Source organism: Heptranchias perlo, chromosome 11 (genome assembly GCF_035084215.1).
Source record: "Heptranchias perlo isolate sHepPer1 chromosome 11, sHepPer1.hap1, whole genome shotgun sequence".
In the NCBI taxonomy this organism is placed as follows: domain Eukaryota; kingdom Metazoa; phylum Chordata; class Chondrichthyes; order Hexanchiformes; family Hexanchidae; genus Heptranchias; species Heptranchias perlo.
In genome coordinates, this window is record NC_090335.1 from 7224720 (window position 1) to 7251332 (window position 26613).

Consider the following 26613-nt stretch of genomic DNA (forward strand, 5'->3'; position numbering starts at 1 on the left):
AGACTATATAACTGAGATATTTAAATCAGACCGATACAACTGTGATATTTGACAGTCCAAGCTATATAACTGTGATATTTGACAGTCCAACCTATATAACTGTGATATTTGACAGTCCAACCGATATAACTGTGATATTTGACAGTCAGACCTATATAACTGTGATGTTTGACAGTCAGACCTATATAACTGTGATATTTGACAGTTTGACCTATATAATTGTGATATTTGAATCAGACCTATATAACTGTGATATTTGACAGTCAGACTATATAACTGTGATATTTGACAGTCCAACCTATATAACTGTGATATTTGACAGTCAGACTATATAACGGTGATATTTGACAGTCCAACCTATATAACTGTGATATTTGACAGTATGACCTATATAACTGTGATATTTGTCAGTCAGACTGTATAACTGTGATATTTGACAGTTTGAGCTATGTAACTATGATATTTGACAGTCAGATTATATAACTGTGATATTTCAATCAGACCTATATAACTGTGATATTTGACAGTCAGACCTATATAACTGTGCTATTTGACAGTCCAACCTATATAACTGTGATATTTGACAGTTTGACCTACATAACTGTGATATTTGACAGTCAGACCAAGATAACTGTGATATTTGACAGTCAGACCTCTATAACTGTGATATTTGTCAGTCAGACCTATATAACTGTGATATTTAAATCAGACCTATATAACTGTGATAATTAAATCAGACCTCTATAACTGTGATATTTGACAGTCCAACTGATATAACTGTGATATTTGACAGTGTGACCTATATAACTGTGATATTTGACAGTCCAACCTATGTAACTGTGATATTTGACAGTCAGAGTATATAACTGTGATATTTGACAGTCAGACCTATATAACTGTGATGTTTGACAGTCAGACCTATATAACTGTGATATTTGACATTCTGACCTATATAACTGTGATATTTGACAGTCAGACCTCCATAACTGTGATATTTGACAGTCAAACCTCTATAACTGTGATACTTGACAGTCAGACCTACATAACTGTGATATTTGAAAGTGTGACCTATATAACTGTGATATTTGACAGTCAGACCTCTATAACTGTGATATTTGAATCAGACCTATATAACGGTGATATTTGACAGTCAGACTATATAACGGTGATATTTGACAGTGTGACCTATATAACTGTGATATTTGTCAGTTCAACCTATATAACTGTGATATTTGACAGTTCAACCTATATAACTGTGATATTTGACAGTCAGACCTCTATAATTGTCATATTTGACAGTCAGACCTATATAACTGTGATATTTGACAGTTTGACCGATATAATTGTGATATTTGAATCAGACCTATATAACTGTGATATTTGACAGTCCAACCTATATAACTGTGATATTTGACAGTCCAACCTATATAACTGTGATATTTGACAGTGTGACCTATATAACTGTGATATTTGTCAGTCAGACTGTATAACTGTGATATTTGACAGTTTGACCTATATAACTGTGATATTTGACAGTCAGATTATATAACTGTGATATTTGAAAGTCAGACCTATATAACTGTGATATTTGACAGTCAGACAATATAACGGTGATATTTGACAGTGTGACCTATATAACTGTGATATTTGACAGTCAAACCTATATAACTGTGATATTTGACAGTCTGACCTCTATAACTGTGATATTTGACAGTCAGACCTCTATAATTGTGATATTTGACAGTCAGACCTACATAACTGTGATATTTGACAGTTTGACCTATATAACTGTGATATTTGACAGTCAGACCTAAAAACCGTGATATTTGACAGTCAGACCTCTCTCATTGTGATATTTGACAGTCAGACCTATATAACTGTGATATTTGACAGTTTGACCTATATAATTGTGATATTTGAATCAGACCTATATAACTGTGATATTTGACAGTCAGACTATATAACGGTGATATTTGACATTGTGACCTATATAACTGTGATATTTGACAGTCTTACCTCTATAACTGTGATATTTGACAGTCAGACCTCTATAATTGTGATATTTGACAGTCAGACCTAAAAACCGTGATATTTGACAGTCAGACCTCTCTCATTGTGATATTTGACAGTCAGACCTATATAACTGTGATATTTGACAGTTTGACCTATATAATTGTGATATTTGAATCAGACCTATATAACTGTGATATTTGACAGTCAGACTATATAACGGTGATATTTGACATTGTGACCTATATAACTGTGATATTTGACAGTCTGACCTCTATAACTGTGATATTTGACAGTCAGACCTCTATAATTGTGATATTTGACAGTCAGACCTACACAACTGTGATATTTGACAGTCAGACCTCTATAATTGTCATATTTGACAGTCAGACCTATATAACTGTGATATTTGACAGTCAGACCAACAAAACTGTGATATTTAAATCAGACCTATACAACTGTGATATATTAATCAGACCTATATAACTGTGATATTTGTCAGTCAGACCAAGATAACTGTGATATTTAAATCAGACCTATATAACTGTGATATTTGACAGTCCAACCTATATAACTGTGATATTTGACAGTCCAACCTATATAACTGTGATATTTGATAGTGTGACCTATATAACTGTGATATTTGTCAGTCAGACTGTATAACTGTGATATTTGACAGTTTGACCTATATAACTGTGATATTTGACAGACAGACCAAGATAACTGTGATATTTGACAGTCAGACCTCTATAATTGTGATATTTGACAGTCAGACATATATAACTGTGCTATTTGACAGTCAGACTTATATAACTGTGATATTTGACAGTCAGACCTATATATCTGTGCTTTTTCACAGTGTGACCTATATAACTGTGATATTTGACAGTTTGACCGACATAACTGTGATATTTGACAGTCAGATCTGTATAACTGTGATATTTCACATTCAGACCTACATAACTGTGATATTTGACAGTTTGACCTATATAACTGTGATATTTGACAGACAGACCAAGATAACTGTGATATTTGACAGTCAGACCTCTATAATTGTGATATTTGACAGTCAGACCCATATAACTGTGATATTTGACAGTCAGACTATATAACTGACATATTTAAATCAGACCGATACAACTGTGATATATGAATCAGACCTCTATAACTGTGATATTTGTCAGTCAGACCGATATAACTGTGATATTTAAATCAGACCTATATAACTGTGATATTTAAATCAGACCTCTATAACTGTGATATTTGACAGTCCAACCTATATAACTGTGATATTTGACAGTTTGACCTACATAACTGTGATATTTGACAGTCAGATCTGTATAACTGTGATATTTCACAGTCAGACCTACATAACTGTGATATTTGACAGTTTGACCAATATAACTGTGATATTTGACAGTCAGACCAAGATAACTGTGATATTTGACAGTCAGACTTCTATAATTGTGATATTTGACAGTCAGACTATATAACTGAGATATTTAAATCAGACCGATACAACTGTGATATTTGACAGTCCAAGCTATATAACTGTGATATTTGACAGTCCAACCTATATAACTGTGATATTTGACAGTCCAACCGATATAACTGTGATATTTGACAGTCAGACCTATATAACTGTGATGTTTGACAGTCAGACCTATATAACTGTGATATTTGACAGTTTGACCTATATAATTGTGATATTTGAATCAGACCTATATAACTGTGATATTTGACAGTCAGACTATATAACTGTGATATTTGACAGTCCAACCTATATAACTGTGATATTTGACAGTCAGACTATATAACGGTGATATTTGACAGTCCAACCTATATAACTGTGATATTTGACAGTATGACCTATATAACTGTGATATTTGTCAGTCAGACTGTATAACTGTGATATTTGACAGTTTGAGCTATGTAACTATGATATTTGACAGTCAGATTATATAACTGTGATATTTCAATCAGACCTATATAACTGTGATATTTGACAGTCAGACCTATATAACTGTGCTATTTGACAGTCCAACCTATATAACTGTGATATTTGACAGTTTGACCTACATAACTGTGATATTTGACAGTCAGACCAAGATAACTGTGATATTTGACAGTCAGACCTCTATAACTGTGATATTTGTCAGTCAGACCTATATAACTGTGATATTTAAATCAGACCTATATAACTGTGATAATTAAATCAGACCTCTATAACTGTGATATTTGACAGTCCAACTGATATAACTGTGATATTTGACAGTGTGACCTATATAACTGTGATATTTGACAGACCAACCTATGTAACTGTGATATTTGACAGTCAGAGTATATAACTGTGATATTTGACAGTCAGACCTATATAACTGTGATGTTTGACAGTCAGACCTATATAACTGTGATATTTGACATTCTGACCTATATAACTGTGATATTTGACAGTCAGACCTCCATAACTGTGATATTTGACAGTCAAACCTCTATAACTGTGATACTTGACAGTCAGACCTACATAACTGTGATATTTGAAAGTGTGACCTATATAACTGTGATATTTGACAGTCAGACCTCTATAACTGTGATATTTGAATCAGACCTATATAACGGTGATATTTGACAGTCAGACTATATAACGGTGATATTTGACAGTGTGACCTATATAACTGTGATATTTGTCAGTTCAACCTATATAACTGTGATATTTGACAGTTCAACCTATATAACTGTGATATTTGACAGTCAGACCGCTATAATTGTCATATTTGACAGTCAGACCTATATAACTGTGATATTTGACAGTTTGACCGATATAATTGTGATATTTGAATCAGACCTATATAACTGTGATATTTGACAGTCCAACCTATATAACTGTGATATTTGACAGTCCAACCTATATAACTGTGATATTTGACAGTGTGACCTATATAACTGTGATATTTGTCAGTCAGACTGTATAACTGTGATATTTGACAGTTTGACCTATATAACTGTGATATTTGACAGTCAGATTATATAACTGTGATATTTGAAAGTCAGACCTATATAACTGTGATATTTGACAGTCAGACAATATAACGGTGATATTTGACAGTGTGACCTATATAACTGTGATATTTGACAGTCAAACCTATATAACTGTGATATTTGACAGTCTGACCTCTATAACTGTGATATTTGACAGTCAGACCTCTATAATTGTGATATTTGACAGTCAGACCTACATAACTGTGATATTTGACAGTTTGACCTATATAACTGTGATATTTGACAGTCAGACCTAAAAACCGTGATATTTGACAGTCAGACCTCTCTCATTGTGATATTTGACAGTCAGACCTATATAACTGTGATATTTGACAGTTTGACCTATATAATTGTGATATTTGAATCAGACCTATATAACTGTGATATTTGACAGTCAGACTATATAACGGTGATATTTGACATTGTGACCTATATAACTGTGATATTTGACAGTCTTACCTCTATAACTGTGATATTTGACAGTCAGACCTCTATAATTGTGATATTTGACAGTCAGACCTAAAAACCGTGATATTTGACAGTCAGACCTCTCTCATTGTGATATTTGACAGTCAGACCTATATAACTGTGATATTTGACAGTTTGACCTATATAATTGTGATATTTGAATCAGACCTATATAACTGTGATATTTGACAGTCAGACTATATAACGGTGATATTTGACATTGTGACCTATATAACTGTGATATTTGACAGTCTGACCTCTATAACTGTGATATTTGACAGTCAGACCTCTATAATTGTGATATTTGACAGTCAGACCTACACAACTGTGATATTTGACAGTCAGACCTCTATAATTGTCATATTTGACAGTCAGACCTATATAACTGTGATATTTGACAGTCAGACCAACAAAACTGTGATATTTAAATCAGACCTATACAACTGTGATATATTAATCAGACCTATATAACTGTGATATTTGTCAGTCAGACCAAGATAACTGTGATATTTAAATCAGACCTATATAACTGTGATATTTGACAGTCCAACCTATATAACTGTGATATTTGACAGTCCAACCTATATAACTGTGATATTTGACAGTGTGACCTATATAACTGTGATATTTGTCAGTCAGACTGTATAACTGTGATATTTGACAGTTTGAGCTATATAACTGTGATATTTGAAAGTCAGACCGATATAACTGTGATATTTCAATCAGACCTATATAACTGTGCTATTTGACAGTCAGACTTATATAACTGTGATATTTGACAGTCAGACCTATATATCTGTGCTTTTTCACAGTGTGACCTATATAACTGTGATATTTGACAGTTTGACCTACGTAACTGTGATATTTGACAGTCAGATCTGTATAACTGTGATATTTCACAGTCAGACCTACATAACTGTGATATTTGACAGTTTGACCTATATAACTGTGATATTTGACAGACAGACCAAGATAACTGTGATATTTGACAGTCAGACCTCTATAATTGTGATATTTGACAGTCAGACATATATAACTGTGCTATTTGACAGTCAGACTTATATAACTGTGATATTTGACAGTCAGACCTATATATCTGTGCTTTTTCACAGTGTGACCTATATAACTGTGATATTTGACAGTTTGACCTACATAACTGTGATATTTGACAGTCAGATCTGTATAACTGTGATATTTCACATTCAGACCTACATAACTGTGATATTTGACAGTTTGACCTATATAACTGTGATATTTGACAGACAGACCAAGATAACTGTGATATTTGACAGTCAGACCTCTATAATTGTGATATTTGACAGTCAGACCCATATAACTGTGATATTTGACAGTCAGACTATATAACTGAGATATTTAAATCAGACCGATACAACTGTGATATATGAATCAGACCTCTATAACTGTGATATTTGTCAGTCAGACCTATAGAACTGTGATATTTGACAGTCAGACCTCTATAATTGTGATATTTGACAGTCAGACTATATAACTGAGATATTTAAATCAGACCGATACAACTGTGATATTTGACAGTCCAAGCTATATAACTGTGATATTTGACAGTCCAACCTATATAACTGTGATATTTGACAGTCCAACCGATATAACTGTGATATTTGACAGTCAGACCTATATAACTGTGATGTTTGACAGTCAGACCTATATAACTGTGATATTTGACAGTTTGACCTGTATAATTGTGATATTTGAATCAAACCTATATAACTGTGATATTTGACAGTCAGACTATATAACGGTGATATTTGACATTGTGACCTATATAACTGTGATATTTGACAGTCTGACCTCTATAACTGTGATATTTGACAGTCAGACCTACATAACTGTGATATTTGACAGTTTGACCGATATAACTGTGATATTTGACAGTCAGACCTATATAACTGTGATATTTGACAGTCAGACCTCTATAATTGTCATATTTGACAGTCAGACTATATAACGGTGATATTTGACATTGTGACCTATATAACTGTGATATTTGACAGTCTGACCTCTATAACTGTGATATTTGACAGTCAGACCTACATAACTGTGATATTTGACAGTTTGACCGATATAACTGTGATATTTGACAGTCAGACCTATATAACTGTGATATTTGACAGTCAGACCTCAATAATTGTCATATTTGACAGTCAGACCAACAAAACTGTGATATTTAAATCAGACCTATACAACTGTGATATATTAATCAGACCTATATAACTGTGATATTTGTCAGTCAGACCAAGATAACTGTGATATTTAAATCAGACCTATATAACTGTGATATTTGACAGTCCAACCTATATAACTGTGATATTTAACAGTCCAACCTATATAACTGTGATATTTGACAGTGTGACCTATATAACTGTGATATTTGTCAGTCAGACTGTATAACTGTGATATTTGACAGTGTGACCTATATAAATGTGATATTTGTCAGTCAGACTGTATAACTGTGATATTTGACAGTTTGAGCTATATAACTGTGATATTTGACAGTTTGAGCTATATAACTGTGATATTTGACAGTCAGACCTATATAACTGTGATACTGACAGTCAGACTATATAACTGTGATATTTGACAGTCAGACCTATATATCTGTGCTTTTTCACAGTGTGACCTATATAACTGTGATATTTGACAGTTTGACCTATATAACTGTGATATTTGACAGTCAGATCTGTATAACTGTGATATTTCACAGTCAGACCTACATAACTGTGCTATTTGACAGTCAGACTATGTAACTGTGATATTTGACAGTCAGACTTATTTTAACTGTTATATTTGACAGTCAGACAGATTTAGCAATGTGAGGTAACTTGTAGCCAGACCCAGATATTCCACTGCGAAATAGGCCCAGATTTTCCTGCAATGGCGAGATCACTGTGAATTTCACCGTCTGGCTTGCCGATCATAAGTTCCTCCATTATTTTCCTGCAGTTCTAATTGAAGTGCACAGCAGTGGGCATGTTGGGGAATCCTAAGGTCAATGACTGATCCTGCTGCTAATGGCGAGATTTCTGTCATGGTGATAAAATGCTACAATTTAACTCAGTGACAACTTGAAATGAGTCCTGACAATTGGAGATAACACAGGAATTGGCTTTTCTAGATTTAAAAAGAAAGTATTAGAAGTTCTGTCCGTGAAAATGAATTAGTACAATGAAACCCAATTCCTATTTACCCTTATTGATTACGTGCTCTGGTTGGATGACTTCTTTTATCTTCTCAATTATCCACAAACCTTACAGCAATGTGCATGGAAATTACACACCTATCTGATTCTTCCTCCCTCATTTTAAACATATTATTACATTAACAATGGGCCAAATTTTGCTGTAGCAAGGCATCTAATGGTATCCGCTGTTAGTTAGACTTGTGCTTGCACTTTTAGGTTTTTAAATTATTTTGCATGGCAAGTTACTGAAAGTAACATCGCAGCAAGGGTAACAGGGCATCTGGGACCTGAATGAACAGGGCAAGCAACTGGGTATCTCCTTAACCAGTGAGATTTAAAGATTGTGAAATGAACAGCGCAAGGACTGAGGAGGAAGTGTAAATTAGAGAGGGTGAATTTAGTGGCAAATCAGGTACAGGAAGAGAAATAAAGAGAGGGAAAGAAAGATTGGATTGAGAGAGAAAAAAAAAGCGTTTGACTGGCGGTAATTAACACTTAACACATCATTAAAAAGGTATTTAGACTGAAATGGACAAGACTTAACTTTCTATGGCGAGTCTGGTTTGTATCTACTGCGAAAATACAGCTGTTGAAAGCATTTCAAAGATGAGTCAGACAGCGAGATGCCGTTATCGCGGAGCTAACGACAGAACGGCACATCTTGGACAGCAACTTTTGGATTGTTGCATTTAACCGCGCGTCTGCCCCTCGCCTGAAGTTACCGTACCATTTGTGCATAAATAATGGAGTGCGCCATTAGTCTGACTGTTATTTTGACAGCAAAATCGGGGCCAATAAAATTTTAGTAGACATGAGCATTTACTAGACTTGTAAATTTCAGGAGAGTTTGTTTGAACCCATGGTTGGCCAGAGATCTGTCTTCTGTTAGCTATTGATCGATATATTTGAACAATTGACTCCCACAATCAGATTCCACCATGCCACATAGAAATAAATAGATTTGGAAAGAAAGGCAAGGCAGATGAATAGGCTGATTTTCATGTGCCCGAAAGCTGAGATGATGTCAATCCTAGTTAGGGATCAGGAGAAGGATCAGAGTTAAATTAAGTGTTATTTTTCATCTACTGCTGGCAACTGTCAATTGATTTAGACTGCGCATACTATGGATTTTATGTTACCTATTAAAACATAGTTACCATCGAATTACCAATGAGTCGAGATAAATTCCATGTGTTTTAAGGATAATTGACAAAATTAGCAGTGTGAACATTTCAAGCTGGGTTGGGCGACATTAATGTATACAGAATACACATGGGGAGTGTTTGGATCACTATCGATTTATGTAATTGCTGCATATATATGACTACTGAACTACACTGTCCAATCTACACTAATTGAATCCTGATAAAGGCATAATTTGTTTGTCAAGAAATGCTTTATCGTGATTGTGCTGTTGATGATAATTGTTGCAGCTGCAGTTCATTTGATAGTTCAGGTGAGACTCTTCCTTTGGATTGATTTGATTTTGGCTCTCCACTTTCCACTGCCAGGCCACTATTTTGAAATCTAATTGGCAGCGGTGTGAAAACTGGCTTAAAAACAGGAAAATCGCGATCGCCATTGATTTTAATGAGGGTAGAGCTATGATACGTACCCTCCAACTGCTTCCAGCAAGGGTAACAGTGGAGCGGTGCAAAAGTCCCAGGAAAATATGGAGTGGCACAATTAATGTTGTAAGTCACTTACTCCATAATTTCCTCTTTCATTTGAGCCGTTCAAGGGCCGCTTTGAGGTAGACGTGACATTACAATGGCATAAATCCCCAGGAAAATCTGGGCCATAATTTACATTCTTTGTGATTGTTTACCTTTGCACTTTGGTTCAAAATTGAAAGTGTGGTGAATGTATCTACCACTTCCCTGCTGCCTAATTCCTTTCCGTGCATGCTAGAGCTGCTATTTTTTGTGTGTGCTACCCTTCAGAACTCTTCCTGCCCTTCACTGTCCTGGTCCCATTTACTAACAGCTGATATGCCTTCTTCATGAGTTACTTTCTCTTCACCTTTTGCTGCCTAACTCAAGCACCCCATGGTTGGACTGATACACTGTGCATTCTGTATAGTGCACGGGTATCTATTAGGGAGCGTGACACTCTTACCTATTGCAGGCATGTTCTAATTAATTGTGCTTCGGTTGGAATGAACCGATCACCCAGTGAACTTGCTCATTATTGCGATTGTGCTAAAAGGGAGAGACAATGATCCATCGTTTAAAGTACCAGGGTGGCTGAAAGCTCCGTGTTGGAACCTGAACGTGTCTGCCTCTGTCCTGCTCTCCCTCTCCCCCTCTCCCGCTCTCCCTGCCAAAAGCCGTACTGAAATATTCTTTGAAAACATTGGGAAATGAAATTAGGAAACAGACATTGGGCAACTCCAAAGGCGAATAGTGAACAGAAACAACTTCTTCTAAATGTTTAGCCATGATACTGAACAAGGAAGAGTTCTCATTCCCTGACCAATATTCAGAGAATTAAACTGGGAAATATTCAGAAGCACAGCTCAGGGCATGGGGAGCCTAGATAACCAAAGGCCATAACAGCCTTTACTGGTACGGTATGTTCGGCACCATTTATGCTCTCCCTTCATATCGCACTATATTTACGCTTCAATTTGCTGGAACATTGATCCGTCTACGATGTAGCGAGGTAAATGACGAATCAGGGACTTGGTGGACACCGCAGCCAATGACTGACCCCGCTGACCGACCACATGGCACTATAAAAAGCTGAGAACAGCCACCTTAACTCAGATTGCGGCTCGACACTGGGAGGTCAGTGAGCTGCAACTCTTGAAATCACCTTAAATCAACTTAAAAAAAGTAACATTTCAATAAACCCTTTTAAAAGGCTGTAAAAACTAATCTTTAGTGTCAGCACATCCCCTTTTCAACAGAAATGTCGCAGGAAGGTTTAAAGTAAAGTTGCAAAATTCTGTCTCCCCAGGATCGATCGGCCTCCCTGCTGGACAAGTCGTGGACGGCAGAGTGGCAATGGACAAAGGCATCTTTAGTGCTCCCCCGATACTGTGCGTTAACTTGCAGGGTATGCAGTCGGGCATCGCAGACAATTAGAACATTTAGCAAGTGGTAACCCTTCTTTTCTATGAAGGTGACAGGTTTAATTGGTCGGCCATTTGAGACTGAAATAAGGAAAAATTTCTTCACTCAGAGGGTTGTGAATCTTTAGAATTCTCTACCCCAGAGGCCTGTGGATGCTCAGTCGTTGAGTATATTCAAGGCTGAGATTGATGGATATTTGGACACCAAGGGAATCAGGGGACATGGGGATAGGGCAGGAAGTGGAGTTGAGGTAGAAGATCAGCCATGATCGTATTGATTGGCGGAGCAGGCTCGAGGGGCCGTGTGGCCTACTCCTGCTCCAATTTCTTATGTAAGTGGAGCCTTCAGTGGCACGTGAGTCCCATCGCTGGCCCCCTGCACCCTGGGGAAGCCAGCAATCCTGCGGAGGTTGATGGACCTGACTCTTTGCTGCATAAGGGACATGTTGTATTTAATGAAGTTGGATGCCCTGTGGAAGACCGCGGTTTTAGGTTTTCATGGAGCATCTCACAGGTGGCTAATTGCTTGCTTGCTGAATCGCAGTCTGCGCAAGCACAGCTGCTCTGACAGTGCCTCAAATGACACCCATTCCCTGTACACTCTCTGGCGGGTGGAGGGGCTAGTATTGAGATTGGCTCAGTCTCCGGCCACAGAGCTTCAAGCGACATGCCTGCTCCCTCTACTCCTCCTCCAGGTCACCCACGATAATCACAAACAGGGCAATGCCCAGTGCATAGGCCATTACACTACTTTCAACTTCCTATCAGGACTCTGGATAGCAAAACTAGCAAGAAAAGACTGCCTTAACTGAGAGAATTCGAAAAAGAAAATTCGGAGAACAATTTCCAGACTGCTGGGGTGAGGCTCCACAGCTTTACGGGTCCGTTTGTTCACCTCCCAGGTGGAGAGTCATGTGAGGACATTTTATCGGCTTAGGCAAAGCTGTCGGTGCATATGTCCCAGCATATTATGGTGCAAGTCAAATAACGGCATAACTCACTCCATTATTTCCTGGCAGTTTTACGTATTAATAATGCCACACGCCATTACTGCGGGTACAAGTTTCCAGCAAATTCAGGCCCATAATATTAATAAGTGGAAACAGAGAGGGGCTAATTTGGACAGCTCTTTCAAAGAGCCGGCACGGTGAGCCAAACGGCTTCCTTCTGTACTTCTATAGTCAGAGGCTGCACGGTAACAGTGGATGGAATTAGCAGTGAGATCCCAATGTAATGTCATTGTGAATGCTCCAGCCCAACCCTCCGAGAACTCTACACTCCAATAATTCAGCCTCTTGTACATCCCCTGCTTCCTTCGCCCCACCATTGGTGGCCGTGCCTTCAGCTGCCGAGGCCCTAAGCTCTGGAATTCCCTCCCTAAGCCTCTCCGCCTCTCTACCTCTCTCTCCTCCTTTAAGACGCTCCTTAAAACCTACCTCTGTGACTAAGCAACTGACCCAATGACTCTTTATGTTGGCTCGGTGTCATATTTTGTTTGCTAACCCTCCTTGGGATATTTTTACTACGTTAAAGGCGCTGTATAAATGCAAATGTAAGGAGTCTTACAACACCAGGTTATAGTCCAACAGCTTTATTTGAAATCACAAGCTGTTGGACTATAACCTGGTGTTGTAAGACTCCTTACATTTGTCCACCCCAGTCCATCACCCGGCATCTCCACATCATAAATGTAAATTGTAACAGATAAGGGCGGTTTGCGGTTTGCATCCAGTGGGCTCCTGTCGCACCTTTCACCACCTCAGGACATCCCAAAGCCCTTCACAGCCAGCCAAGCGCTTGTGAAGTGCAGTCACCGTTGCGATGTAGGGGAGGCGGCAGCCAATTTGTGCACAGCAAGATCCCACAAACAGCAATGAGACGATGGCCAGATAATCTGTTTTACCGATGTTGGTTGAGGGATAAATGTTGGCCCGGGGACACCGGGGAGAACTCCCCTGATCATTGAATGGTGCGGTGGGATCTTTTAGATCCACCTGAGAGGGGCAGGGGAGAGGAGGGGAGGGGGGGACAGTGGTGTGAAAGGCGGCCTGTGGGTCAGAAACCCTCCATCAGCTGCTTGTCTGCTCGAAGCGGGCCGGATGTAAGAGGTGGTTTCAGGGGGGGAGAGAGAGAGAGAGAGAGACGGACAGACGCTCCGCTTCCCCCTCCCACCGGCCCGGCCCAGCCCAGCCCAAGCTCCGCCTGCAGCCTCTTAGTTTGCAGGTAGCGGTGAGCCCTGTACTGCAGCCTGGGGCCTGGAGGGGCCGCTAACGTCGAAAGCAGAGGCGGGGGGGAGCCGGGCCTAGCCGTATCGGGTTCCTCCTCCCCGCCGACGGCCGCACTCACATTGCCGGGAGAAGCCGAGGCCGAGGCCGGGGCCGGGACCGGGGCCGGGGCCTAGTCGTTCCTCCTCCTCCTCCTCCCCGCCGACGGCAGCACCACGATCCCGGGAGCAGAGCGTCCAGTCGGCGGGCCTGAAGTCAGCTGAAGGGCGGGATCGGAAGAGTTAAAGCGTCCGCCCGGTGGATGGCGGCCGGCTGCTGGGCCGAGGCCTGGGCCGCGGCCGCTGTGTGAGGCCCGGGCCCCGTGAGGATGCTGCGGCAGCTGCTGCACCGGGGGCTGAAGACCTGCTTCTACCGCCTGGGCTTCTTCATCGGCAACCACCCGGTGTTCTTCGCCTCGGCGCCCGTGCTGCTGGCCATCCTGTTCGGGGCGAGTTTCAGCCGTTACCGGGTGGAGGATAACATGGAGTACCTGTTCGCCCCGCGGCACAGCCTGGCCAAGATCGAGCGCACCCTCGTCAACAGCCTCTTCCCCGTCAACCAGTCCAAGCACCTGCTCTACTCCGACCTCCAGAGCCCGGGGCCCTACGGCCGGGTCATCATCACCGGCTCGGCGGCACCGGCCAGCGGCAACCTGCTGGACCCGCACCACGCCCGGCTCATACTACAGGTCAGCGGATACCCGGGTCCGACCGTCCGTACCCGGGGCAGACCGTCCGTACCCGGGGCAGACCGTCCGTACCCGGGGCAGACCGTCCGTACCCGGGACAGACCGTCAATACCCGGGGCAGACCGTCCATACCCGGGACAGACCGTCCGTACCCGGGGCAGACCGTCCGTACCCGGGACTGACCGTCCGTACCCGGGGCAGACCGTCCATACCCGGCTCACCCCATCGATACCCACCCCGGACCATCGATACCCACCCCGGACCATCGATACCCACCCCGGACCATCGATACCCACCCCGGACCATCGATACCCACCCCGGACCATCGATACCCACCCCGGACCATCGATACCCACCCCGGACCATCGATACCCACCCCGGACCATCGATACCCACCCCGGACCATCGATACCCACCCCGGACCATCGATACCCACCCCGGACCATCGATACCCACCCCGGACCATCGATACCCACCCCGGACCATCGATACCCACCCCGGACCATCGATACCCACCCCGGACCATCGATACCCACCCCGGACCATCGATACCCGGGGCAGACCGTCCGTACCCGGGACAGACCGTCCGTACCCGGGTCCGACCGTCCGTACCCGGGACAGACCGTCCATACCCGGGGCAGACCGTCACTACCCGGGTCCGACCGTCCATACCCGGGACAGACCGTCCATACCCGGGACAGACCGTCCATACCCGGGTCCGACCGTCCATACCCGGGTCCGACCGTCCATACCCGGGACAGACCGTCCATACCCGGGGCAGACCGTCCATACCCGGGTCCGACCGTCCATACCCGGGGCAGACCGTCCATACCCGGGGCAGACCGTCCATACCCGGGGCAGACCGTCCATACCCGGGTCCGACCGTCCATACCCGGGGCAGACCGTCCATACCCGGGGCAGACCGTCCATACCCGGGGCAGACCGTCCATACCCGGGACAGACCGTCCATACCCGGGACCGACCGTCCATACCCGGGACCGACCGTCCATACCCGGGGCAGACCGTCCATACCCGGGACAGACCGTCCATACCCGGGGCAGACCGTCCATACCCGGGACCGACCGTCCATACCCGGCTCACCCCATCGATACCCGCCCCGGACCATCGATACCCGGGGCAGACCGTCCATACCCGGGGCAGACCGTCCATACCCGGGGCAGACCGTCCATACCCGGGGCAGACCGTCCATACCCGGGACAGACCGTCCATACCCGGGGCAGACCGTCCATACCCGGGACAGACCGTCCATACCCGGCTCACCCCATCGATACCCGGGGCAGACCGTCCATACCCGGGGCAGACCGTCCATACCCGGGGCAGACCGTCGATACCCGGGACAGACCGTCCATACCCGGGGCAGACCGTCCATACCCGGGGCAGACCGTCCATACCCGGGACAGACCGTCCATACCCGGGACAGACCGTCCATACCCGGGGCAGACCGTCGATACCCGGGGCAGACCGTCGATACCCGGGGCAGACCGTCGATACCCGGGGCAGACCGTCGATACCCGGGGCAGACCGTCCATACCCGGGGCAGACCGTCCATACCCGGGACAGACCGTCCATACCCGGGGCAGACCGTCCATACCCGGGACAGACCGTCCATACCCGGGACAGACCGTCCATACCCGGGACAGACCGTCCATACCCGGGGCAGACCGTCCATACCCGGGTCCGACCGTCCATACCCGGGTCCGACCGTCCATACCCGGGACAGACCGTCAATACCCGGGACAGACCGTCACTACCCGGGACAGACCGTCACTACCCGGGACAGACCGTCCATACCCGGGACAGACCGTCCATACCCGGGGCAGACCGTCCATACCCGGGACAGACCGTCCATACCCGGGACAGACCGTCCATACCCGGGACAGACCGTCCATACCCGGGACAGACCGTCCATACCCGGGACAGACCGTCAATACCCACCCCGGACCATCGATACCCGGGACAGACCGTCCATACCCGGGACAGACCGTCCATACCCGGGACAGACCGTCCATACCCGGGACAGACCGTCCATACCCGGGACAGACCGTCCATACCCGGCTCACCTCATCCCTACCCACCCCGGACCATCGATACCCGGGGCAGACCGTCAATACCCGGGGCAGACCGTCCATACCCGGGACAGACCGTCCATACCCGGGACAGACCGTCCATACCCGGGGCAGACCGTCCATACCCGGGACAGACCGTCCATACCCGGGGCAGACCGTCCATACCCGGGGCAGACCGTCCATACCCGGGGCAGACCGTCCATACCCGGGGCAGACCGTCCATACCCGGGGCAGACCGTCCATACCCGGGGCAGACCGTCCATACCCGGGGCAGACCGTCCATACCCGGGGCAGACCGTCCATACCCGGGGCAGACCGTCCATACCCGGGGCAGACCGTCCATACCCGGGGCAGACCGTCCATACCCGGGGCAGACCGTCCATACCCGGGGCAGACCGTCCATACCCGGGGCAGACCGTCCATACCCGGGGCAGACCGTCCATACCCGGGGCAGACCGTCCATACCCGGGGCAGACCGTCCATACCCGGGGCAGACCGTCCATACCCGGGGCAGACCGTCCATACCCGGGGCAGACCGTCCATACCCGGGGCAGACCGTCCATACCCGGGGCAGACCGTCCATACCCGGGGCAGACCGTCCATACCCGGGGCAGACCGTCCATACCCGGCTCACCCCATCGATACCCACCCCGGACCATCGATACCCGGGACAGACCGTCAATACCCGGGGCAGACTGTCAATACTCGGGACAGACCGTTAATACCCGGCTCACCCCATCGATACCCACCCCGGACCATCGATACCCACCCCGGACCATCGATACCCACCCCGGACCATCGATACCCGGGACAGACCGTCAATACCCGGGACAGACCGTCAATACCCGGGACAGACCGTCAATACCCGGCTCACCCCATCCCTACCCACCCCGGACCGTCGATACCCACCCCGGACCGTCGATACCCACCCCGGACCGTCGATACCCACCCCGGACCGTCGATACCCACCCCGGACCGTCGATACCCACCCCGGACCGTCGATACCCACCCCGGACCGTCGATACCCACCCCGGACCGTCGATACCCACCCCGGACCGTCGATACCCACCCCGGACCGTCGATACCCACCCCGGACCGTCGATACCCACCCCGGACCGTCGATACCCACCCCGGACCGTCGATACCCACCCCGGACCGTCGATACCCACCCCGGACCGTCGATACCCACCCCGGACCGTCGATACCCACCCCGGACCGTCGATACCCACCCCGGACCGTCGATACCCACCCCGGACCGTCGATACCCACCCCGGACCGTCGATACCCACCCCGGACCGTCGATACCCACCCCGGACCGTCGATACCCACCCCGGACCGTCGATACCCACCCCGGACCGTCGATACCCACCCCGGACCGTCGATACCCACCCCGGACCGTCGATACCCACCCCGGACCGTCGATACCCACCCCGGACCGTCGATACCCACCCCGGACCGTCGATACCCACCCCGGACCGTCGATACCCACCCCGGACCGTCGATACCCACCCCGGACCGTCGATACCCACCCCGGACCGTCGATACCCACCCCGGACCGTCGATACCCACCCCGGACCGTCGATACCCACCCCGGACCGTCGATACCCACCCCGGACCGTCGATACCCACCCCGGACCGTCGATACCCACCCCGGACCGTCGATACCCACCCCGGACCGTCGATACCCACCCCGGACCGTCGATACCCACCCCGGACCGTCGATACCCACCCCGGACCGTCGATACCCACCCCGGACCGTCGATACCCACCCCGGACCGTCGATACCCACCCCGGACCGTCGATACCCACCCCGGACCGTCGATACCCACCCCGGACCGTCGATACCCACCCCGGACCGTCGATACCCACCCCGGACCGTCGATACCCACCCCGGACCGTCGATACCCACCCCGGACCGTCGATACCCACCCCGGACCGTCGATACCCACCCCGGACCGTCGATACCCACCCCGGACCGTCGATACCCACCCCGGACCGTCGATACCCACCCCGGACCGTCGATACCCACCCCGGACCGTCGATACCCACCCCGGACCGTCGATACCCACCCCGGACCGTCGATACCCACCCCGGACCGTCGATACCCACCCCGGACCGTCGATACCCACCCCGGACCGTCGATACCCACCCCGGACCGTCGATACCCACCCCGGACCGTCGATACCCACCCCGGACCGTCGATACCCACCCCGGACCGTCGATACCCACCCCGGACCGTCGATACCCACCCCGGACCGTCGATACCCACCCCGGACCGTCGATACCCACCCCGGACCGTCGATACCCACCCCGGACCGTCGATACCCACCCCGGACCGTCGATACCCACCCCGGACCGTCGATACCCACCCCGGACCGTCGATACCCACCCCGGACCGTCGATACCCACCCCGGACCGTCGATACCCACCCCGGACCGTCGATACCCACCCCGGACCGTCGATACCCACCCCGGACCGTCGATACCCACCCCGGACCGTCGATACCCACCCCGGACCGTCGATACCCACCCCGGACCGTCGATACCCACCCCGGACCGTCGATACCCACCCCGGACCGTCGATACCCACCCCGGACCGTCGATACCCACCCCGGACCGTCGATACCCACCCCGGACCGTCGATACCCACCCCGGACCGTCGATACCCACCCCGGACCGTCGATACCCACCCCGGACCGTCGATACCCACCCCGGACCGTCGATACCCACCCCGGACCGTCGATACCCACCCCGGACCGTCGATACCCACCCCGGACCGTCGATACCCACCCCGGACCGTCGATACCCACCCCGGACCGTCGATACCCACCCCGGACCGTCGATACCCACCCCGGACCGTCGATACCCACCCCGGACCGTCGATACCCACCCCGGACCGTCGATACCCACCCCGGACCGTCGATACCCACCCCGGACCGTCGATACCCACCCCGGACCGTCGATACCCACCCCGGACCGTCGATACCCACCCCGGACCGTCGATACCCACCCCGGACCGTCGATACCCACCCCGGACCGTCGATACCCACCCCGGACCGTCGATACCCACCCCGGACCGTCGATACCCACCCCGGACCGTCGATACCCACCCCGGACCGTCGATACCCACCCCGGACCGTCGATACCCACCCCGGACCGTCGATACCCACCCCGGACCGTCGATACCCACCCCGGACCGTCGATACCCACCCCGGACCGTCGATACCCACCCCGGACCGTCGATACCCACCCCGGACCGTCGATACCCACCCCGGACCGTCGATACCCACCCCGGACCGTCGATACCCACCCCGGACCGTCGATACCCACCCCGGACCGTCGATACCCACCCCGGACCGTCGATACCCACCCCGGACCGTCGATACCCACCCCGGACCGTCGATACCCACCCCGGACCGTCGATACCCGGGACAGACCGTCAATACCCGGCTCACCCCATCCCTACCCACCCCGGACCATCGATACCCGGGGCAAACCGTCAATGCCCACCCCGGACCATCGATACCCGGGACAGACCGTCAATACCCGGCTCACCCCATCCCTACCCACCCCGGACCGTCGATACCCGGGACAGACCGTCGATACCCGGGACAGACCGTCGATACCCGCCTCACCCCATCCCTACCCACCCCGGACCGTCAATACCCACCCCGGACCATCGATACCCGGCTCACCCCATCGATACCCACCCCAGATCATCGATACCCACCTCACCCCATCGACACCCGCCCCGGACCGTCGACCCTCACCTCACCCCATCTATATCCGGGTCACCCCATCGATACCCGCCCCATACCATCGTTACCCGCCCCAGACCATCGTTACCCGGGTCACCCCATCGATACCCGCCCCAGATGATCGATACCCGGGTCACCGCATCGATACCCGCCTCACCCCATCAATACCCGCCTCACCCCATCAATACCCACCCCAGACCATCGATACCCGCCTCACCCCATCAATACCCGCCTCACCCCATCAATACCCACCCCAGACCATCGATACCCGCCTCACCCCATCGATACCCACCCCAGACCATCGATACCCGGCTCACCCCATCGATACCCACCCCAGACCATCGATACCCGCCTCACCCCATCGATACCCACCCCAGACCATCGATACCCACCCCAGACCATCGATACCCGCCTCACCCCATCGATACCCACCCCAGACCATCGATACCCGCCTCACCCCATCGATACCCCGCCTCACCCCATCGATACCCACCCCAGACCATCGATACCCGCCTCACCCCATCGATACCCGCCCCAGACCATCGATACCCGCCTCACCCCATCAATACCCGCCTCACCCCATCGATACCCACCCCAGACCATCGATACCCACCTCACCCCATCGGTACCCTCCCCAGACCATCGGTACCCACCTCACCCGTCAATACCCACCTCCCCCCATCGGACACCCGCTTCCCCCATCGGACACCCGCCTCGCCCCAGCATATACCCTCCTCACTTCAGATACCTGCCCCAGACCATCGGATACCCACCTCATCTCAGCATAGAACCTCCTCACTTCAGATACCCAACCTCATCAAGTACCCACCTTATCCCATCAGATACCCACCTCACACCATCAGATACCCACCTCACACCATCAGATACCCACCTCACACCATCAGATACCCACCTCACACCATCAGATACCCACCTCACACCATCAGATACCCACCTCACACCATCAGATACCCACCTCACACCATCAGATACTCATCGCAGCAGACACACACCTTATCCCAGCAGATACTTAGTGCATTCCATCAGATATTCACTTCATCCCATCAGACACACACCCTCATCCCAGCAAATTACCACCTCATCCCAGCAGATGACAACCCTGATACCACCAGATACCTCATTCCAGCAGATACCCACCCTCATACCGATACGTACCCATGTGCATACCTTCAAACACTTCACACCATCAGCTATTTCACACCATCAGCTACTCACCCTCATACCATGAGATAACTAACTCATACCAGTAGATACGCACCTCACCATCAGATACCCACCTCGTACCATCAGATACCCACCTCTCACTACCAAATCCTCACCTCGTCCCATCGGATACCCACCCTCATCATCAGATACTCACCTCAGAACATCAAATACTCGCCTCAGACCATCAGGTGTTCACCCTCATCCCACTAGATACCCTTCCTCATACCTTCGGTTACCCATCCAGATCCCATCAGATACCCACCAACATCCCAGCAGATACCCACCCTCATACCATCAGTCACCCACCCTCACGCCATCAAATACTCACTTTCATGCCATCGGATTCTCTCCCTCATTCCATCAGATATCCACTCTCACCCCAGCAGATAGTCACCCTCACACCATCTGATACCTCACACCATCAGATACCCATCTTCATATCAGATACACATCCCATCAGATACCCACCCCATGCCATCAGATGCCCATCCTCGTACCATCCAGTTACCCACCGCATGCCTTCAGATACCCATCTCTAACCACCAGATATCCACCCATATATCCTCAGATACCCAAAATAGTACCATCAAATACCCACCCTCATACCAGCAGATACCATCTTGATCCCATCAGATATGCACTCTCATACGAAGCAGACCATTAGATATGCAGCCTCATACCACCAGATATGCACCCTCACACCATCAGATACCCACCTCATACCATAAGATATCCAACCTCATACCAGAAGATACGATCAGATACTCGCCCCATCCCCACACATACCCACCATCGTCCCCTCAGATTTCCACCCTCATCCAATCTCATACCCTCCGACATCCCATTAAATAACAACCCCATACCCTCAGATACCCACACGAATACCCTCAGATACCCACACGAATACCCTCAGATACCCACACGAATACCCTCAGATACCCACACGAATACCCTCAGATACCCACACGAATACCCTCAGATACCCACACGAATACCCTCAGATACCCACACGAATACCCTCAGATACCCACACGAATACCCTCAGATACCCACACGAATACCCTCAGATACCCACCCTCGTACTATCAGATACCCAACCTCTTACCATCAAATACCCTCCCTTATACCAGCAGATACAATCTGATACCTATCCTGATCCTATCAGATATGCACTTTCATACCAAGCAGTCCATTAGATAGCCAACCTCACCACCAGACAGGCACCCTCATACCACCAGATACCCACCTCATACCACTAGTTACACACCCACATACCCTCAGTTACCCACCCTCATTCAATCAAATACCCATCGACATTCCATTAGATAATCAAGCTTTACCATTAGATATCCACATCAATACCAGCAGATTCCCACGCTCAAACCAGCAGATTGCCATCCTCATACTATCAGATACCTTCAGATACCTATCCTGATCCCATCAGATATGCACACTCATGCCAAGCAGACCAATAGATACACAGCCTCATACCATCAGATACCCGCCTCATTTCAGCAGATACCATTAGATACCCACCACATATCACCAGATACCCTCCCTCCTTCCATCAGATACCCAACCCTTATACCAGCAGATACCCATGCCCAGGCCATTAAATATGTACCCCTATGCCATCATACCCACCCCAGGCCATCAAATACCCAACCCTATGTCATCAGATACCCACCCTCCAATGGTCAAATACCCTCCATCATACCATCAGAGTCCCACCTCTAACCAGTAGGTTCCCAACCTCTAACCAGCAGGTTCCCACCCTCTAACCAGCAGGTACCTTCAGATACCTATCCTGATCCCATCAGATATGCACACTCATGCCAAGCAGACCAATAGATACCCAGCCTCAATACATCAGACATGCACCCTCATACCACCAGATACCTACCCACACTCCATCAGATATCCACTCATAACATCAGATTCCCACCCTCAGATACCCTCCCTCCTACCATCCGATACCCACCCCAGGCCATCAAATACCCAACCCCATGCCATCACATACCCATTGTCGTACCATTCAGATATCCACCCTCCTACCATCAGATATCCACCCTCATATCAGGCACCCACTCTCATCCCATCAGATATGCACTCTCATGCTGTCCAGCTACCCACCTCATATCAGCAGATTCCCACCATATTAACATGCAGATACCCACTCTCATACCATCAGACAGCCACCCTAATATTAATGTATCTGATGGTCTGTATCTCAGACCATCAGATACCTACCCTCATAGCACCAGATACCCATCTCCCTCCACCAGATACCACGCTCATACCAGCAGATACCATCAGATACCCACCCCCATACCGTCAGACATCCAGCTCATACCATCTGATACCCATTCTCATATCATCAAAGATCAGATATTTACCCTCATACCATCGGACACCCACCTGAGACCATCAGATACTCAACTCATGCCATCAGATACCCATCTCATACCAGCAGATACCCACCTCATACCAGCAGATACCCACCTCATACCAGCAGATACCCACCTCACACCATTTTATCCACCCTCATACCATTGCATACTCACGTTCATACATCAGATATCCTATCTCACGCCACCAGACATCCAGCATCATTTCATTAGATACCCATGTACCAACAGATACTCTCCCTCGTACCATTAGATACTGAAACTCATACCATAAGATACCCACCTCATACCATATTACCCACCGTCATCCCATCAGACACCAACCCTCATACCATTAGATACCCATCATATCAAGATTTCAGATACCCACCCTCATCCCATCAGCTATCCACCCTCATCCCGTCGGACGCCCACCCTCATCCCGTCGGACGCCCACCCTCATCCCGTCGGACGCCCACCCTCATCCCGTCGGACGCCCACCCTCATCCCGTCGGACGCCCACCCTCATCCCGTCGGACGCCCACCCTCATCCCGTCGGACGCCCACCCTCATCCCGTCGGACGCCCACCCTCATCCCGTCGGACGCCCACCCTCATCCCGTCGGACGCCCACCCTCATCCCGTCGGACGCCCACCCTCATCCCGTCGGACGCCCACCCTCAGCCCGTCGGACGCCCACCCTCAGCCCGTCGGACGCCCACCCTCATCCCGTCGGACACCCACCCTCATCCCGTCAGACACCCACCCTCATCCCGTCAGACACCCACCCTTGTACATGAGCTACCCACCCCCACCATCAGATATCCTCCTTCATATCATCACATACGACCTGATACCATCAGACACCCACCTCATACCATCAGTTATCCACCTTCATCCCATCAGATACGCACCCCCATACCAACAGGATCCCACCGTAATAACATCCAGATACCCACGCTTATACCATCAGATACCCACGCTTATACCATCAGATACCCACCTCGTACCACCAGCTACCCACCCACATACCATCTGATCTCCACCTTCATACCCGCCCTCGTACCGTCAGATGCCCGCCCTCGTACCGTCAGATGCCCGCCCTCGTACCGTCAGATGCCCGCCCTCGTACCGTCAGATGCCCGCCCTCGTACCGTCAGATGCCCGCCCTCGTACCGTCAGATGCCCGCCCTCGTACCGTCAGATGCCCGCCCTCGTACCGTCAGATGCCCGCCCTCGTACCGTCAGATGCCCGCCCTCGTACCGTCAGATGCCCGCCCTCGTACCGTCAGATGCCCGCCCTCGTACCGTCAGATGCCCGCCCTCGTACCGTCAGATATGCACTCTCATAACATACAGATACCCTCAAACCATCCAGATACCATCTGATCCCTACCCTCATTCCTTCACACACGCACCTCATACCATGTTACCCACCCTCATACGTGAGCTACCTACCCCCAGACCATCAAATATCCTCCTTCATATCATCACATATGTCCTGATACCATCAGACACCCACCTCATACCATCAGTTACCCACCATCATCCCATCAGATCCCCTCCCTCATACCAGTAAATTACCACCATAATAACATCCGGATATCCACCCTCATCCCATCAGATACCGACCCTCATACGATCCAGATACCCACACTCATCAGATATCCATTCTCATACCAGCAGATACCATCAATTACCCACCTGCATACCATCAGATAAACACCCTCATAACACCAAATAACCACCCTCACATCATACAGATACCCTCATATCATACAGATACCATCAGCTACCCACCCTCATATAATCAGACCTCCAGCTCATACCATCTGATACCCACCCTCATACCATCCAGAGATCAGATACCCATGCCCGTACCATCAGATACCCATGCCCGTACCATCAGATACCCATGCCCGTACCATCAGATACCCATGCCCGTACCATCAGATACCCATGCCCGTACCATCAGATACCCATGCCCGTACCATCAGATACCCATGCCCGTACCATCAGATACCCATGCCCGTACCATCAGATACCCATGCCCGTACCATCAGATACCCATGCCCGTACCATCAGATACCCATGCCCGTACCATCAGATACCCATGCCCGTACCATCAGATACCCATGCCCGTACCATCAGATACCCATGCCCGTACCATCAGATACCCATGCCCGTACCATCAGATACCCATGCCCGTACCATCAGATACCCATGCCCGTACCATCAGATACCCATGCCCGTACCATCAGATACCCATGCCCGTACCATCAGATACCCATGCCCGTACCATCAGATACCCATGCCCGTACCATCAGATACCCATGCCCGTACCATCAGATACCCATGCCCGTACCATCAGATACCCATGCCCGTACCATCAGA

The 26613-nt window shown here is 48.8% G+C and overlaps 1 protein-coding gene across 1 annotated transcript in view; it reads left to right on the top strand.

Moving 5' to 3' along the window:
- Positions 1-13915: 13915 nt before the first annotated feature.
- Positions 13916-26613, top strand: part of ptchd1 (patched domain containing 1) — a 78766-nt gene continuing 66068 nt past the window's right edge. The window contains exon 1 of the mRNA XM_067992498.1: positions 13916-14762. Coding sequence (XP_067848599.1) covers positions 14403-14762 — 360 coding nt within the window. The 5' untranslated portion in view covers positions 13916-14402. The remainder of the gene's footprint in view (positions 14763-26613) is intronic.